The sequence below is a fragment of the Pelodiscus sinensis genome, chromosome 5 (genome assembly GCF_052426305.1).
Source record: "Pelodiscus sinensis isolate ZL-2025 chromosome 5, ASM5242630v1, whole genome shotgun sequence".
Lineage (NCBI taxonomy): Eukaryota > Metazoa > Chordata > Testudines > Trionychidae > Pelodiscus > Pelodiscus sinensis.
Genome location: NC_143056.1, coordinates 13,006,286 through 13,021,937, shown reverse-complemented (window position 1 = coordinate 13,021,937; position 15,652 = coordinate 13,006,286). Strand labels below are relative to the sequence as shown.

The following is a 15,652-nucleotide window of genomic DNA, read 5'->3' as shown; positions in this document are numbered from 1 at the left end:
AGGGCTCAAATTCTCAAAGATATTTAGCTGCCTAAATCTAATGGGAATGAGTCATCTAAATACTTTTGAGGATCTGGGCCAAGGAGCCTTCTGACACCTCTGGTTCCTGAACAAGGGAAAGATGTTCCTCTGTTCTTCCCTTCCTCTACCCTTCACTGTTGTGTTCCCCTTCCTAGGGCATAGCTTCAGTGCCAGCCTCTGCTAATGTTTGGAGATTCTTCTGTGACTGATTGCTCATGTTGATTCCAAGCAAGTGTGTATGCACCACATGCATAGTCATCAGAAGGTTTTTCCCCTATGGGTACCTGTCAGGTTGGCTGTGGAGCCCCCTGTAGAGACACTCTTATAGAAGTGTATACAAGGCCCTGCCAACCGGCTGCCTGCTCTGTTCCTCCTTATCTCCAGTGATGGGTCGTTGGAACTCTTCTTCTCTTGCCTCTGGGCAACTGATTCCCTAGTATTTTCTTAGCTATTCATTGTAAACAGTTCTCATTAGCATTAGGGCTGTCCAGTGATTTAAAAAGTTAATCACGATTAATCGCGTGATTAAAAAAATAATCGCAAGTAATTGCACAATTAATCGTACTGTTAAACAATAATAAGTATCCTATCTATTTAAATATTTTGGATGTTTTCTATATCTTCAAATATATTGATTTCAATTAGAGCTGTCAATTAACGCACGAAAATGGCTGTGATTAACGCAGGGCAGAATTAACGCGTTAAAAAAATTAACATGCATTAATCACAGGTATTTCTGTGTGGTGCTGCTTCTTTGAAATGCCGCCGCAGCATTTCAAAGGGGCAGCGCCACACGAAGCATGGGATCAGCTGTGCAGCACTGCCCCTTTGAAGCACTGCAGCGGCATTTCAAAGGGGTAGCGCCGCACAGAAATGCCTGCGATTAACGTGTGTTAATTTTTTTAACATGTTAATTCTGCCCTGCGTTAATCCCAGGTGTTAACGTGCGTTAATTGACAGCCCTAATTAGCATATACGTTAGTTAAGATAAGTGTTTAGTTAAAATAGGATAAGTGGGTTTTTTTAGTTGAATGGGGTCATTAGCCCCTTCCTCTCCCTCCTCCAGTGATGGAGGCATGCCTTGGTCCCTGGGCTTCAAACCTTGTGCTTCTTACCAGAAGCCTATGCCCACAGAAGACCCTCACGGACCTTGTCTCAAGTGTTTGGGGGAAGCACATCAAACTGACCAGTGCAAGATCTGTAGGGGTTTCTGGCCTCGCATAAATAGGGAGACTATAGACTTAAACTTCTCCTTATAGAGACAGCCCTTCACCCTCAACAAGTGCAGCCGGGCCTAGCTCTGAAACCAGCCTCTTTGGTGCTCAGTGCATCGTCCTTGGTGTGGGACGGTGTGGCACTGCTGTCAAAGGAAGTTCTGAAGGACTTGGTGCCTGAGATTTCCTGGCACCATCTCTTGTAAAAGTCTGCTGTGGTAATGTCTCGGTGCCATTCACATTCTCCAGTGCCACATAAGAGGCAGAAGCAGCCGGAGAGGGGAAGATCACCTATAACCAAGGGTAATAAGACCAAGGGAGTTCATTTTGCCTTGGGACACTCTGCAGTGCCTTGAGAGCAACCCGTACTGTCAACTCTGATACCACAAGCAGAGCCGTTAAGTCTGCTTTGCATGGACTCCCTGGTGCGGGAAAACCATATGGGGGACTTGGATATTCCATCCATCCTAGGGATGAAAGCGACTAGTCAAGTAATTGACTACCCGATAAGCATATGCTTTTCGGGTAGTCGAGTCACTGCTTGACAAGTTGCTTCCTTCCTCCCTTGCTGCCTCTATCAAAGAGAAGCAGCAAGCAGGGGGAACATGAGCTGGTGCTGGGGGGAGACGGCTTAGCTTGGGAGACAGAGGTGCAGTGGGGGACCAAATGTGAGCTGGGGATCAGCTGTTCCAGCTCACGCCTGGTCCCAGATGCTGTGCCTCTACTTTTTAGAAGTATTAAGAGCTGCTAGGTACTTCCCCTTGGCACTACCCTTCGGCATCCTCCAGGACTGCATACTTTTGGTCCTCAAGTTTGGGCTTGACCTCTGACTTAGAGCCAGACTCCTACATGTCCAGGACAGAGAAGCCAGCACCATTCCAGACACTCCCACTGGGTGCAGTCACATCAGGCCCCATCAAGCCCAGGGCCTCAATTTCTGTTCTGTATTAATAGCCTTGGACAGGAGAGGCCCATCCTCCTCCTCTGGCTGGGAAACCCCAGAGAGAATCAGCCTTATATTCGGCTCTGGTGAGGCCACAACTGGAGTATTTAGTTGAGATTGGTCCTGTCTTGGGCAAGGGGCTGGACTTGATGACCTCCGGAGGTCTCTTCCAGCTCTGTGATAGAAATGCAGCCGTGTTAGTCTGGTGTAGCTGAAACAAAAAACAGGACTATGTAGCACTATAAAGACTAACAAGATGGTAGAGACAGCGTGCCGGTGGGCTCTTTTGGTGAGCAAACTGATTGCAGGCTCCATAGCCTGAAAGACACCAGGGCAATCTTAAAATCTCTGGGCCTCCATACACTATCCCTGCAAAGGAAGCCCTTTAAGGCACGGCCACTGCTTCATTATTATCCATCCCAACTCAAGCAGGATTAGAACAGGAGAGGGAGCTGCAGAAACAGGCGAAGGCCTCCAAACTCCTCCAATAATCAAGAACAGGGCTCAGCTAGGTAGTCCTTGACTTCTGAAGATGTGTACCAGCTCATATCCCAGATCCTTGTCCTATGTTTGCAAACCATTTATCCCATTTCTACTGTGCTTGGGCCCAGATCACATTGGATTGCTGGGTCTTAAGCATGGTGGAATTGGGATATTGCTCCAAATTCTTCCTTCCCAGTCCCTCTTCAGGGATCCTTATCATGAGCAACACCTTATACAGGAGGCACAGTTGCTCCTGCTACTCAGAGCTGTGGAGCAGGGCCCTCTGGAGTTCAGGAGTGGGAGTTCTACTCTTGTTATTTTCTAGTTCCAAGGTCCAGGATTAGCTTTGGCTTATTCTGGATCTGTTCTGGATCTCAACAGGTTCATGAAGAAGTTGAGGTTTTGTATGGTGCACGTAGCCTGTATCATCCCCTCACTGGATCCAAGTGACTGGTATGCTGCCCTTGATTTGAAGGATGTGTGTTTTCATTATCCCATCCCACAGGAGGTTCCTCCAGTTTTTGGCAGGCAAGATGCACTACCAGTTCACAAACTTCCTTTTCTGGCTTGTCGATGGCCCCTCATGTTGTCACAAAAGTGCATGGCCATCGTGGTGGCCTTCCTGCGAAGAAGACATATGCAGGTGTTTCCATACCTGGATGATTGACTAATCAAAGACTGGTCACAGGCTCAAATAGAAAACCATGTGATTCTGGTGCACAGCATGTTTTTCACTCAGTCTCATCCTGAATGTGACAAACTCTCATCTCTGCTTAGAGGATTGAGTTCATAGGAGCTCAGGTAGACTTGATCCAGGCCAGGACTTTTCTCCCTCAGTCTCGGTTCATCATTATGAGTGCCATTACAAGAGACTTTATAGCCTTCCCTACCACAAGAGACTGAAACTGTCTAAAGCTTCTTGGCCACATGTCAGCATACACAGGTATAATACATCATGCCAAACTCTGACTCCTCCTTCTTCAGGGTGGCTGGCCCAGGTCTACTGACGAAGTGGAGACCACTTAGTCAGAGTAGAAACTCTCACACCTCGGATCCTCACCTCTCTCTTCAGTGGTGGCTCAATCCTGAGGCAATTTGCACAGGGATCCCCTTGTCCAGACTACCATTGAAACACCCTCATTACGGATGCTTCAGCAATGGGCTGGGTGCTCACCTAAGTAACCTCAGAACACAGGGCCTCTGGTCTCGGGCAAAGAGTCCGCTGCTTATCAATGTCAAAGAGCTGCATTCAGTACATCTTGCCTGCCAGACCTTCCACACCCACTTCTAGGGCAAATATATCTCAGTTCTAACAGGCATCACCACAATATTTTGCATAAACAAACAGTGGTGCTCAATCATCTCCTCTGGGTCACGAAGTCCTCAAGTTATGGAACTTTTGCATCACTCACAAGATACACCTGGAGATAGGGATGAAAGCAACTAGTTGACTGTCCAATAAGCATAAGCGTATTGGATAGTCAAGTAGGGTATGTCTACACTACAGCACTAATTCGAACTAACTTAGTTCGAATTAGTTAATTCGAACTAAGCTAATTCGAATTAGTGCATCTAGACTTAAAAACTAGTTCGAACTAGCGTGTCCACACTGAGTGGACCCTGAACCGAGGTTAAGGCTGGCCGGAAGCAGTGCCGGCAGGGCATCAGGTTAGGACTTAGAGCGTGGAGCTGCTGTCTCAGGCTAGCCGCGGGCTGTGCTTAAAGGGACCTGACCCCCACCCCGGACAGACAGTTCTCAGGGGTTCCCCGCTTGCAAAGCAGTCCTGGCTTGGAGTGCCCTGAGTGCCCACACTCGGCACATCACAGAACTCGGACATCAGCCCGGCTGCACTTGCCGCAGGCTGCCATCCGGAGGGGGGGTTAATCAAGGGGCTTCAGGAGAGCTTCCACCCCGAGGAGCCCGCAGAGCCACCCCAGTCCTCCCCATCGGGGGCTTGTACCCCCTTCCTCCCTCACCTCCTTCCACTTACCCCTCCCTAGCCCCCCTTCCTGATGTACAAAATAAAGGACACGTGTGTTCAAAAATAGAAACTCTCTTTATTGAACAAAACTCGGGGAGACTGGGAAAAGGAGGTGGGAGAGGGGAATAGAGAGGGTGGGAGAGGGGAGGGCAACTAAAATGTTCAGGGGTTTGGAACAGGTCCCATATGAAGAGAGGCTAAAGAGACTGTGATTTCTCAGCTTAGAAAAGAGGAGACTGAGTGGGGATAGGGTAGAGGTCTATAAAGGAGTGGTGTGGAGAGGGTGCATAAAGAAAAGTTCTTCATTAGTTCCCATAATAGAAGGACTAGAGGACACCAAATGAAATTAATGGGTAGCAGGCTTCAAACTAGTAACAGAAAGTTGTTCTTCACAAAGCAAATAGTCAACCTGTGGAACTCCTTGCTGCAGGAGGCTGTAAAGGCTAGAACTATAACAGAGTTTAAAGAGAAGTTAGATAAAGTCATGGAAGTTGGGTCCATGGAGTGGTATTAGCCAGGGGGTAGAAATGGTGTCCCTGGCCTCTGTTTGTGGAAGGCTGGAGATGGAAGGCACGAGACAAATGGCTTGGTCATTGTTTCGGTCCATCCCCTCCAGGGTCCCTAGTGTTGGCCACTGTCGTCAGACAGGCTATTGGGCTAGATGGACCTTTGGTCTGACCCAGTACGGCCATTGTAAGCTCAGGGCTCAGGGTCGGGGGTCTCACTGGACCACCCTGATTTTCATGCTCCTGGGTGGCCAGGCTGGCAGCTCTCCTGCCCTAGACGGCCACTTTCCTGTGCCTAGTGCGGAGGTCGTGGATGAGGTCCACGATGTCCGCACTAGACCAGGCGGGCACCCGCCTCTTGCGGACCTGTGCAGGCTCCCAGGAGCCGGCAGCCTGGTCCCAGGAAGAGGGGGAGGGCTGGGGGGCAGCGGGTGGCTGGCCCGAGCCGTGCCAGGTGCAGGGTCTGCTGGCTGGGTGCTGGCAGGCTTGCACCTGGCACGGGCACTGTAGCCAGCCCGTGCCCCTTAAGGAGTCCGGGGCCAGGAGGGGGGCAGACGAGTTTCCCTGGTGGTGCCCAGTGGCCACCAGGGAAAGCTGGGGAGGGCTAGCCTCCCACTAGTTCAAATTAAGTGGCCACACAGCCCTTAATTCGAACTGCTTAATTCGAACTAGGCGTTAGTCCTCGTAGAATGAGGTTTACCTAGTTCGAATTAAGTGCTCCGCTAGTTCGAATTAAGTTCGAACTAGTGGTTTGTATGTGTAGCACCTATCAAAGTTAATTCGAACTAACGTCTGTTAGTTTGAATTAACTTTGTAGTGTAGACATACCCATAGTGACTTGAGTAGTCACTTTCCCTCCCCTTCGTTGCCTTTATCAGAGAGAGCCAGCAAGCGGGGGGAGCAGCATCATCTCTGTGGGAGAATGCAGGGGTGCAGCGGGGAAACAGCGTGAGTGGAGACTGAAGCAGTCCCCACTCGTACCAGATCCCACTGCGGCTGCTTCAGCCTTTGAAATGTACAAGGGGCCTCTGGGGCCCCTTGTACATTTCAAAAGCAGAAGTGATGCAGGAGTGACACAGGGAGCATGGGGCCAGCAGGAACTGCTTGAATCCCCCGCTGGCCCCACTCTCCCTGCGGGCCGTCCCCCCCGCTGCCTCTATGATTTAATCACAGAGGACCACAGTCATCTCCAGTACCCAACCTGGAGTCCCTTCACCCTAGAGTCTGGAAGCTCCATTGCTAAATCTGTTCTGGTTAGCATGATTGGACTTGGTGAAGGAGGTGCTTCTAGGCAGCAGGAAACCTTCCATCCATGCCACTTACCTAGCCAAGTTGAAGAAGTTTTCCATCTGGTCTCTCAAAAAAAGTACCCTTACAATGGAGACCGTGATCCCAGTCATCCTGGATTGCTTACTGCATCTGAAGCAACAGGGCCTAGTAGCTGCATCAGTAAAGATTCATTTGGCGGCCATTTCTGCTTTTTACCCTGGCTCGGCAGGCTGCTCTCTCTTTTTGCTAACCAGTGGTGGGTCAATCAGTGGTGGGCCAGTTCAAAAGGGGCCTCCATTAACCTAGACAGACTCTACCACATGTAAAGCAACAGCCCTCCTTCCCCCGCTCTCCGTGAATCTTAATCTAGCACTGTCTAGGTTAATGGGGGCCCCTTTTGAACTGCTAGCAATCTGCTTCCTCCTCTATCTTTTCTGGGAAGTAGCTTTTCTGGTTACTTTCACTTCAGCTAGGAGGATATCAGAGTTTGAGGCCCTGACATCTGAGCCCCCTTATACTGCCTTTTATAAGGACAAGGTGCAGCTGTGGTCATATCCAGACTTCCCGCCTAAAGTGGTTTTATCGTTTCATCCCAATCAGGACATTTTTCTACAGGTTTTCTACTCAGTCACGTGCAATCAATAAGGAATGTTCCCTCCATTCTCTTGACATTAGACATGTATTTGCTTCATCACAGGATGCACTAAGACATTTAGAAAGTCTACACAGCTGTTTGGATCACGGCATGCTTTAGGACCTGCTCTTACCTAGCCAAGGTCCCAGCTCCTCTATTAACCTCACATTTCAGAAGAGCACAAGCGTAGTCCACTGCATTCTTGGCTCGCATTCCCATCCAGGACATCTGCTGTGTGGCAATGTGATCTTCTACTCTTACATTTACATCACACCATGCCACCGCTCAGCATGCCGTAGATGATGCTGCATTCAGTAGAGCGATGCTCCATTCTATAACTCCAGATCTCCATCCCTTCCACTGGATAACTGTTTGGGGATAACCTACTCAGAATCTACATGAGCAATCACTTGAAGAAAAAAAATTATTACTTACCTCTTGTAAGTGTTGTTCTTTGAGATGTGTTGCTCATGTTCATTCCAAGACACCCACACACACTTCCTCTCTTTTGGAGTTTCCAGAAAGGAGCAGATCAGTTGATGATTTAGCAGGCCCTATTATACAACTCCATAACGGCACCCCTCCAGAAGACTCCACAGCCAACCCGATGGGTACCTCTCAGGGAACAACCTTCCAATAACTGTGTGCATGGTGCATACACACCTACTTGGAATCAACATGAATAACACATCTTGAAGAAAAACGGTTACGAAAGAGCCAGCAAAATGAAATTGCTTTGATTTAGGACTACGCTTTGATTTAGGAGCCTTGTGGATAAGGGAGAAGCGGTGGGTGTCATATACCTAGAATTTAGTAAGGCATTTGATACGGTCTTGCATGATATTCTTATTGATAAACTAGGCAAATATAACTTAGATAGGGCCATGATAAGGTGGGTGCATAACTGGCTGGATAACCATAGTCAGAGAGTTGTTGTTAATGGTGCTAAATCCTGCTGGAAAGGGATAACAAGTGGAGTTCCGCAAGGGTCTGTTTTGGGACCTGTACAGTTCAATATCTTCATCAATTATGTAGATATTGGGATAGAGAGTACGCTTATTAAGTTTGCAGATGATACCAAACTGGCTGGGGTTGCAACTTCTTTGGAGGATAGAGTCATAATTCAAAATGACCTTAGCAAGTTAGAGAAATGGTCAGAGGTAAACAGGATGAAGTTTAATAAAGAGAAATGCAAAGTGCTCCATTTAGGAAGGAACAATCAGTTCCATACATACAAGATGGGAAGCGACTGTCTAGGAAGGACCATGGCAGAAAGGGATCTAGGGATCATAGCGGACCACAAGTTGAATATGAGTCAACAGTGTGATGCTGTTGCAAAAAAAGCAAATATGATTCTAGGTTGTATCAACAGGTGTGTTGTAAGCAAAACTCGTGAAGTCATTCTGCCGCTCTACTCTGCACTAGTTAGGCCTCAGCTGGAGTACAGGCAGTCCCCAGGTTACGTACAAGATAGGGACTGTAGGTTTGTTCTTAAGTTGAATTTGTATGTAAGTCGGAACTGGTACATATAGTAGGGGAAACTCTAGCCAAATGTTTCTCCAGAGCTCAGTTTTATTCTCCCACACCTCACTTCCCTCAGTCCTTTATTCTCAAGCTGAGGTGTCTGCTGAGAAAAGCTGCTCCGCGTCTCCCTGGTCTGCTGGGGCCGGGGGGGGGGGGGCGCTAGCTTCGCGTCTCCCTGGTCTGCTGGGGGGAAGCAGCTAGTGCGGGGTTGCCTCACCCCGTTTGTAAGTAGGGATCCGATGTAAGTCGGATCCATGTAACCCGGGGACTGCCTGTACTGTGTCCAGTTCTGGACGCCACATTTCAAGAAAGATGTGGAGAAATTGGAAAGGGTACAGAGAAGAGCGACAAGAATGATTAAAGGTCTAGAGAACATGACCTATGAAGCCAGGCTTCATGAACTGGGCTTGTTTAGTTTGGAAAAAAGATTAAGGGGGGACATGATAGCTGTTTTCAAATATCTAAAAGGGTGTCACAAGGAGGAAGGAGAAAATTTGTTCCTCTTGGTTTCTGAGGACAGGACAAGGAGTAATGGGCTTAAAGTGCAGCAAGGGAGGTTTAGATTGGACATTAGGAAAAAATTCCTAGCTGTCAGGGTGGTCAAATATTAGAATAAATTGCCAAGGGAGGTGGTGGAATCTCCCTCTCTGGAGATATTTAAGAACAGGTTAGATAGACATCTGTCAGGGATGGTGTAGACGGAGCTTGGTCCTGCCTTGAGGGCGGGGGGGCTGGACTCGATGACCTCTCGAGGTCCCTTCCAGTCCTATGATTCTATGATTCTTATCAGCTTGAAAAACAGCTGTGAAAACTGAGAGAACTTTGCAGATACAAGCAAACAGTGCATTAGTAACACTTAGTTCCAGTTTATAAGTTTTACTTTACAACCATACGTTAGGATTTTTAAAACAAAATATTTTAAAGAAAGCTTTGCTTCTGTAGAAGGTTATATAATTTACATGGAAAAGTTTCCTATTCATGCAGTACCATTGGCTTTTCAAGCCCTGAATATGAATATGACATTACCCCAAGTCATCTTTTGGTTGAGTTTCTCTGTTGTGATGTTGCACTATTGTAGGCCCAATACCATGTGTAAGCCTAGCAGATCTGTCCAGGAGCAGAAGGATATGTCTAGCATACGTAGGCTATTTAAATTGCACTGGGCGCTGAACAAGTCCCCTGTTTCTCCCAGGGCTAAGGAGTCACAAATATAGCATGGAGACACTTTTGCTTCCTTGTTCCCATCTTCACAACTCATTTGCACAGAGCATCTGAGAATCAATCTCCATATGTTCTCTTGTTCATAGAACTTTTCAGAAGCCATTTGGAAAAAATTAGTACTGTAAATTAGCAAATATAGCCCGCGGGTTGTCCATGTTTTTACCTACCACGCACCTTTCCTCCCCTCCCTCCGTGGGGCATATATGTCCTCGTCTTGTGCAATTTGATTTTTACTCATATTTTACTCATATTACAAGAAGACAAGATCAACATATTAAAATCAGCATCTTCGATGTAATAATGATTTAATAAGAGCAGCAATGTTGTGTTTACTAAAATAAAATAACAAGACCCAGTATTATCGGGCTGCATGACGTCATAGTCTTCAATCTTTATAGCTGGTAAGTGGCAACCACATCAAAGACCACCAGATTCTTTTATGAAGGCGGCAGAAGTCTCTGCGGGTTATGGACGTCCACAGGTTTTCTAATATATTTTTTAACACGCGATAAAAAAACTGCAGGTAATACATGAGTTATACTTGGACAAGTGTTATATTCGCTAATTTACCGTAATTAATTGGAACATCTGTATAAGATGGCTTACAAGAGCAGTGAGTGCCTGTGCTTGAATTTCATTCAACAAAAGAATCATAGAACTGTCGGACTGGAAGGGACCTCAAGAACATCTTGTCCTGTCCTCTGTATTCATGACATAGAGACCATAATGCAACAAAATTCTATTGCAGTAGCTCTTTACAATGTACACCAAAGAGTAAACGTATTAAGGTTACCCAATAAGGTGACTATGGATGCAGTCTTTCTGTGAAGTATTGATTACTTTTTTGAATTAAAGACTGAATGCTAAAGAAATATTAGCTCTTTGCACTGGAATATTCTGCTAGATTTAGAAGCTGGTTAAAACCTGATTTTTTCTGTACTGTGGTTTCACTGGTTATCACTTCAGCGATTGTATCATTTGTTTCTTTAAATACTGATAGAAGAGATAAGACATCATTTTAATGTCTTTAAAGGAAACAATTTAACTAAATTAAAAACTTTAATCATTATAAAATTATGTAAAATTAATCAATACTTATAACAGTATTATAGTTTATATTATAATTTTCTCATCTAATAAATCTAATGGCTATGTTTCAGACTGATGAAAGTTATTCTGCAGGAAATCTAAATCCTGTATCTCCACACAAAGATATTGGTAAGCTTTGAAAGTGGAAAATACATTTATGTACCTGTTTATTCTTTTGCTATTCCTGTAGTTGATCATTTAAAAGTCTGTACCTCTGTTCAAGAAGAGATCCTTGATTAACAGAAATGTTGTTCACCTATGGCACATTGGTAAAACTGTGATCCCATAATTTGTGGCCCAAAATATGTCCCTGAATATTACATCAGTGAGACAAAAACTAGACAACATTTACATGAAAGAGGTGGCAAGAAATGTGGGAGGAGTAAAGGAGGAGGTGGAGGAGCAAGGAAAAGTCTGGCAACAGGTATACTTGGAACAAACCACGAGAGAGAAAACCAAAGTAAAAGGAGCAATTCTGAGAGCCATGTCACTCTTTAAAAAAACCCTCATTTCTGTCCTCTTAACTGTAAAACAGCCATCGCACAGCTAAATGCCTGTAGCTAACCCAAGGCTTCCAGTTAACCCCGTTCATTGTAATTGCACATTGGGTCTGTTAATATCAATGTAAGAAGGAGAAGGTCTGCATCTTTGGGTATCTCTTTCTAAAGTGCAAGTGATGTTTCCATTTTGTTAGCGAAATCTTTGGACCTGAATCTCCTCTCACTTCCTTCTGTCTAAATCAATGTCAGATTGATGTTAATAAGAGAAAAATCAGCTCCTCTGGACCAGGACCTCAACAGGTGTAAATCAGCATTGTTTCAGTGAAATCAAGGGGACTATTGTGATTTATATCCTCTCATTGACAGCTTGCCCTCACTGAAATCAGAATAATTTTTGACCAGTGGCCACTTCAGAAACTTTTGGGCAGGGCCTCAGGCAGAAGGAGGTGGGGCCAGGACACTTCTGTGCTTCCCCATCCACAGACCCTGATTGATCTCTGGGTGGGGGAGCGCATGAAGTCTTTGCTCCACTTGCTTGTTCTGAACAGCTGGAGGTTGCTTCTTGGCTCCTGCACTCCTGCAGGGAGAGAGATTTAATGCAGTCCCTCCCTGCCCCCAGATCACTCAGGCCTTGGGAGTGGGGGAGCACACCAAATCTGCCCCCTCCCTGCAATGGAGCACTGCGCTTAGAGTCACTGCCAGCTGAGCCCCTTGCAGGGTGGGAGGAGACTTTGCATGCTCCCCCACACCCAGGCCAATCAGGCCAATTTCCTCCTGCTCTGCCCTCGGCACATGGTGCTTAGAGTCAACCTCCAGGGTTGACTCTAAGTGCTGCTCACTCCCCCATCCCTAGATCCTGATTGTCCTGGGGGCGGGGGAGTGTCAGGACCTTTGTGGGCCAGATCAACCTGCTTGGCGGGCCAAATGCAGCCCACAAAGGCTCTTTTATCCACCCTTGCTAAATACATATGTGGGATGTAAGACTCATCTTTATCAAATTTCTGTTTTAAGATTTTTTTGGGGGAGGAAAAGTGAATAATTCCATATTATGAAATTCAAAACTCTGATAGTTAAATAGCTGCTTTATCTGTAGCAGTGTTTCTTGAGGCATTCCATTTTGTAGGATAAGCGATCTTTTTAGGGACCACTTCCCCTCTCAACATCCAATCCTTCTACTGCTTGTCTCAAAATATTTCATTCTGTGAATGATCAGGAATGGTTCTATAGAAAACCATGAAAGGCTCTAATCAATTAGGTGCAACTGACTTGCTAGCCTTCATTGAACACAGCATCTTGGTAATGGGAATTCCATTTCAAATGCATGAATAAACATGGTATATGTTGATTATTCACAGAATGTTAAAATACAATAAGTTATTTCAGAAATATAGCCTGACGACTGCAATTGTCTTAAAATAAGATTTTATCTAATTTAACAGATTAATTAAAATATGTATTCCTTGTAGGAAGCTTATTTGGGAAATTGGAAAATGAGGATGCATTTACATTTTCCTTTCCGTCCGAGCCCTCTTCTCATACATATGGAGATGGAAAAGATGACTTCAGCTTTCCATTTGCATTTGGACAGGATCAGAGATCATCACATTCTTCCTCTCTGAAAGGTTTTCACTCTTCATCGCAAAATACAAAACCATTTACACTCTTTTGAATACATTTCTTGACTTCCTTTTGAATACTTTTGCTGCTTAGCCTTGACCCTTGTTTTCAGCAACTTAAGAAAAATTCAAAACATTTCACTTCTCTGTCATTTAATGTAAGATGACATTACTGTACTTGCAGCAAGAGCATCTAAATATTCTCCACTAATCATACATGCTCTGAGATGTTTTTATTTTTAACACTTTTAATGATTTAATGTATTGTTTGCATGAAATCTTATGATAAGCTTTCCCTTAATTTGCACACATTAACACCAAAAATGTCAATGGGCAATAGCATATTCAGTTAATTCAGTACCTTTTACTGAGTATGAAACCTCCATGCTGAATATATTTAATCTATGATATCAAAAGTGGTGATTGGTGTCAATGTCAGTTATAGCAACAGAACACTTGTTGTCAGTGGTATAAATACTGTCTTGTATGGTTTTTAGTCAACTCACTTAATATTAAAAATTTTTTACTGCAGGATTAAACACTGTTTACATTTGTTTATTGGGTTAAATACAACATTCAGGAATTAGCCAATTGTCTCATTTAAAGTAAAAACATTTTAAAAATAAACTTGTTTTTCAATTATCATATATGGTTTTGTGAGTGAGTGTTTTAATCAACTTTGTAAACTGAAATAACTCTGTAATTAGGGGTATGTCTACACTACCCTCCTAGTTCGAACTAGCAGGGTAATGTAGGCATACCACACTTGCAAATGAAGCCCGGGATTTGAATTTCCCGGGCTTCATTTGCATAAGCGGGGAGCCGCCATTTTTAAAACCCCGCTGGTTCGAACCCCGTGCAGCGCGGCTACACGGGGCACGAACTAGGTAGTTCGAACTAGGCTTCCTAGTTCGAACTACCGTTACTCCTCGTGAAATGAGGAGTAACGGTAGTTCGAACTAGGAAGCCTAGTTCGAACTACCTAGTTCGTGCCCCGTGTAGCCGCGTTGCACGGGGTTCGAACCAGCGGGGTTTTAAAAATGGCGGCTCCCCGCTTATGCAAATGAAGCCCGGGAAATTCAAATCCCGGGCTTCATTTGCAAGTGCGGTATGCCTACATTAACCCGCTAGTTCGAACTAAGAGGGTAGTGTAGACATACCCTAGAGTATTTGGTATTTTGGCCTTGAATGCACAATAGGGGCAAGTCTAGACTACATTTTTCTTTCAAAAGCAGATATGCAAATTTGGCGTGAATTAATCATAGAGTCATAGGACTGGAAGGGACCTCGAGAGGTCATCGAGTCCAGCCCCCTGCCCTCAAGGCAGGATCAAGCTCCGTCTACACCATCCCTGACAGATGTCTATCTAACCTGTTCTTAAATATCTCCAGAAAGGGAGATTCCACCACCTCCCTTGGCAATTTATTCCAATATTTGGCCACCCTGACAGTTAGGAATTTTTTCCTAATGTCCAATCTAAACCTCCCCTGCTGCACTTTAAGCCCATTACTCCTTGTCCTGTCCTCAGAAACCAAGAGGAACAAATTTTCGCCTTCCTCCTTGTGACACCCTTTTAGATATTTGAAAACTGCTATCATGTCCCCCCTTAATCTTCTTTTTTCCAAACTAAACAAGCCCAGTTCATGAAGCCTGGCTTCATAGGTCATGTTCTCTAGGCCTTTAATCATTCTTGTCGCTCTTCTCTGTACCCTTTCCAATTTCTCCACATCTTTCTTGAAATGTGGCGCCCAGAACTGGACACAGTACTCCAGCTGAGGCCTAACTAGTGCAGAGTAGAGCGGCAGAATGACTTCACGAGTTTTGCTTACAACACACCTGTTGATACAACCTAGAATCATATTTGCTTTTTTTGCAACAGCATCACACTGTTGACTCATATTCAACTTGTGGTCCACTATGACCCCTAGATCCCTTTCTGCCATGCTCCTTCCTAGACAGTCGCTTCCCATCTAGTATGTATGGAACTGATTGTTCCTTCCTAAGTGGAGCACTTTGCATTTCTCTTTATTAAACTTCCTCCTGTTTACCTCTGACCATTTCTCTAACTTGCTACGGTCATTTTGAATTATGACCCTATCCTCCAAAGAAGTTGCAACCCCACCCAGTTTGGTATCATCTGCAAACTTAATAAGCGTACTCTCTATCCCAATATCTACATCATTGATGAAGATATTGAACAGTACGGGTCCCAAAACAGACCCTTGCGGAACTCCACTTGTTATCCCTTTCCAGCAGGATTTAGCACCGTTAACAACAAGTCTCTGACTATGGTTATCCAGCCAATTATGCACCCACCTTATCGTGGCCCTATCTAAGTTATATTTGCCTAGTTTATCAATAAGAATATCATGTGAGACCGTATCAAATGCCTTACTAAAGTCTAGGTATATGACATCCACCGCTTCTCCCTTATCCACAAGGCTCGTTATCTTATCAAAGAAAGCTATCAGATTAGTTTGGCATGACTTGTTCTTCACAAACCCATGCTGGCTATTCCCTATCACTTTATTACCTTCCAAGTGTTTGCATATGATTTCCTTAATTACCTGCTCCATTATCTTCCCTGGGACAGACGTTAAACTGACCGGTCTGTAGTTTCCTGGGTTGTTCTTATTCCCCTTTTTATAGA

General features: G+C 45.0%; 1 protein-coding gene across 4 annotated transcripts in view; it reads left to right on the top strand.

Moving 5' to 3' along the window:
• Nucleotides 1–13,641, top strand: part of C5H14orf39 (chromosome 5 C14orf39 homolog) — a 63,470-nt gene extending 49,829 nt beyond the window's left edge. For 3 of the 4 annotated variants that reach the window (XM_075926330.2, XM_075926328.2, XM_025181399.3), the window contains 2 exons: nucleotides 10,958–11,015; nucleotides 12,853–13,641. In XM_075926330.2, the coding sequence (XP_075782445.2) occupies nucleotides 10,958–11,015; nucleotides 12,853–13,055 (261 nt within the window). In that variant the 3' untranslated portion in view covers nucleotides 13,056–13,641. Of the gene's footprint in view, nucleotides 1–10,957; nucleotides 11,016–12,852 lie in introns of those variants that run through there. The other variant, XR_016349580.1, reaches the window with a different exon arrangement.
• Nucleotides 13,642–15,652: the final 2,011 nt, after the last annotated feature.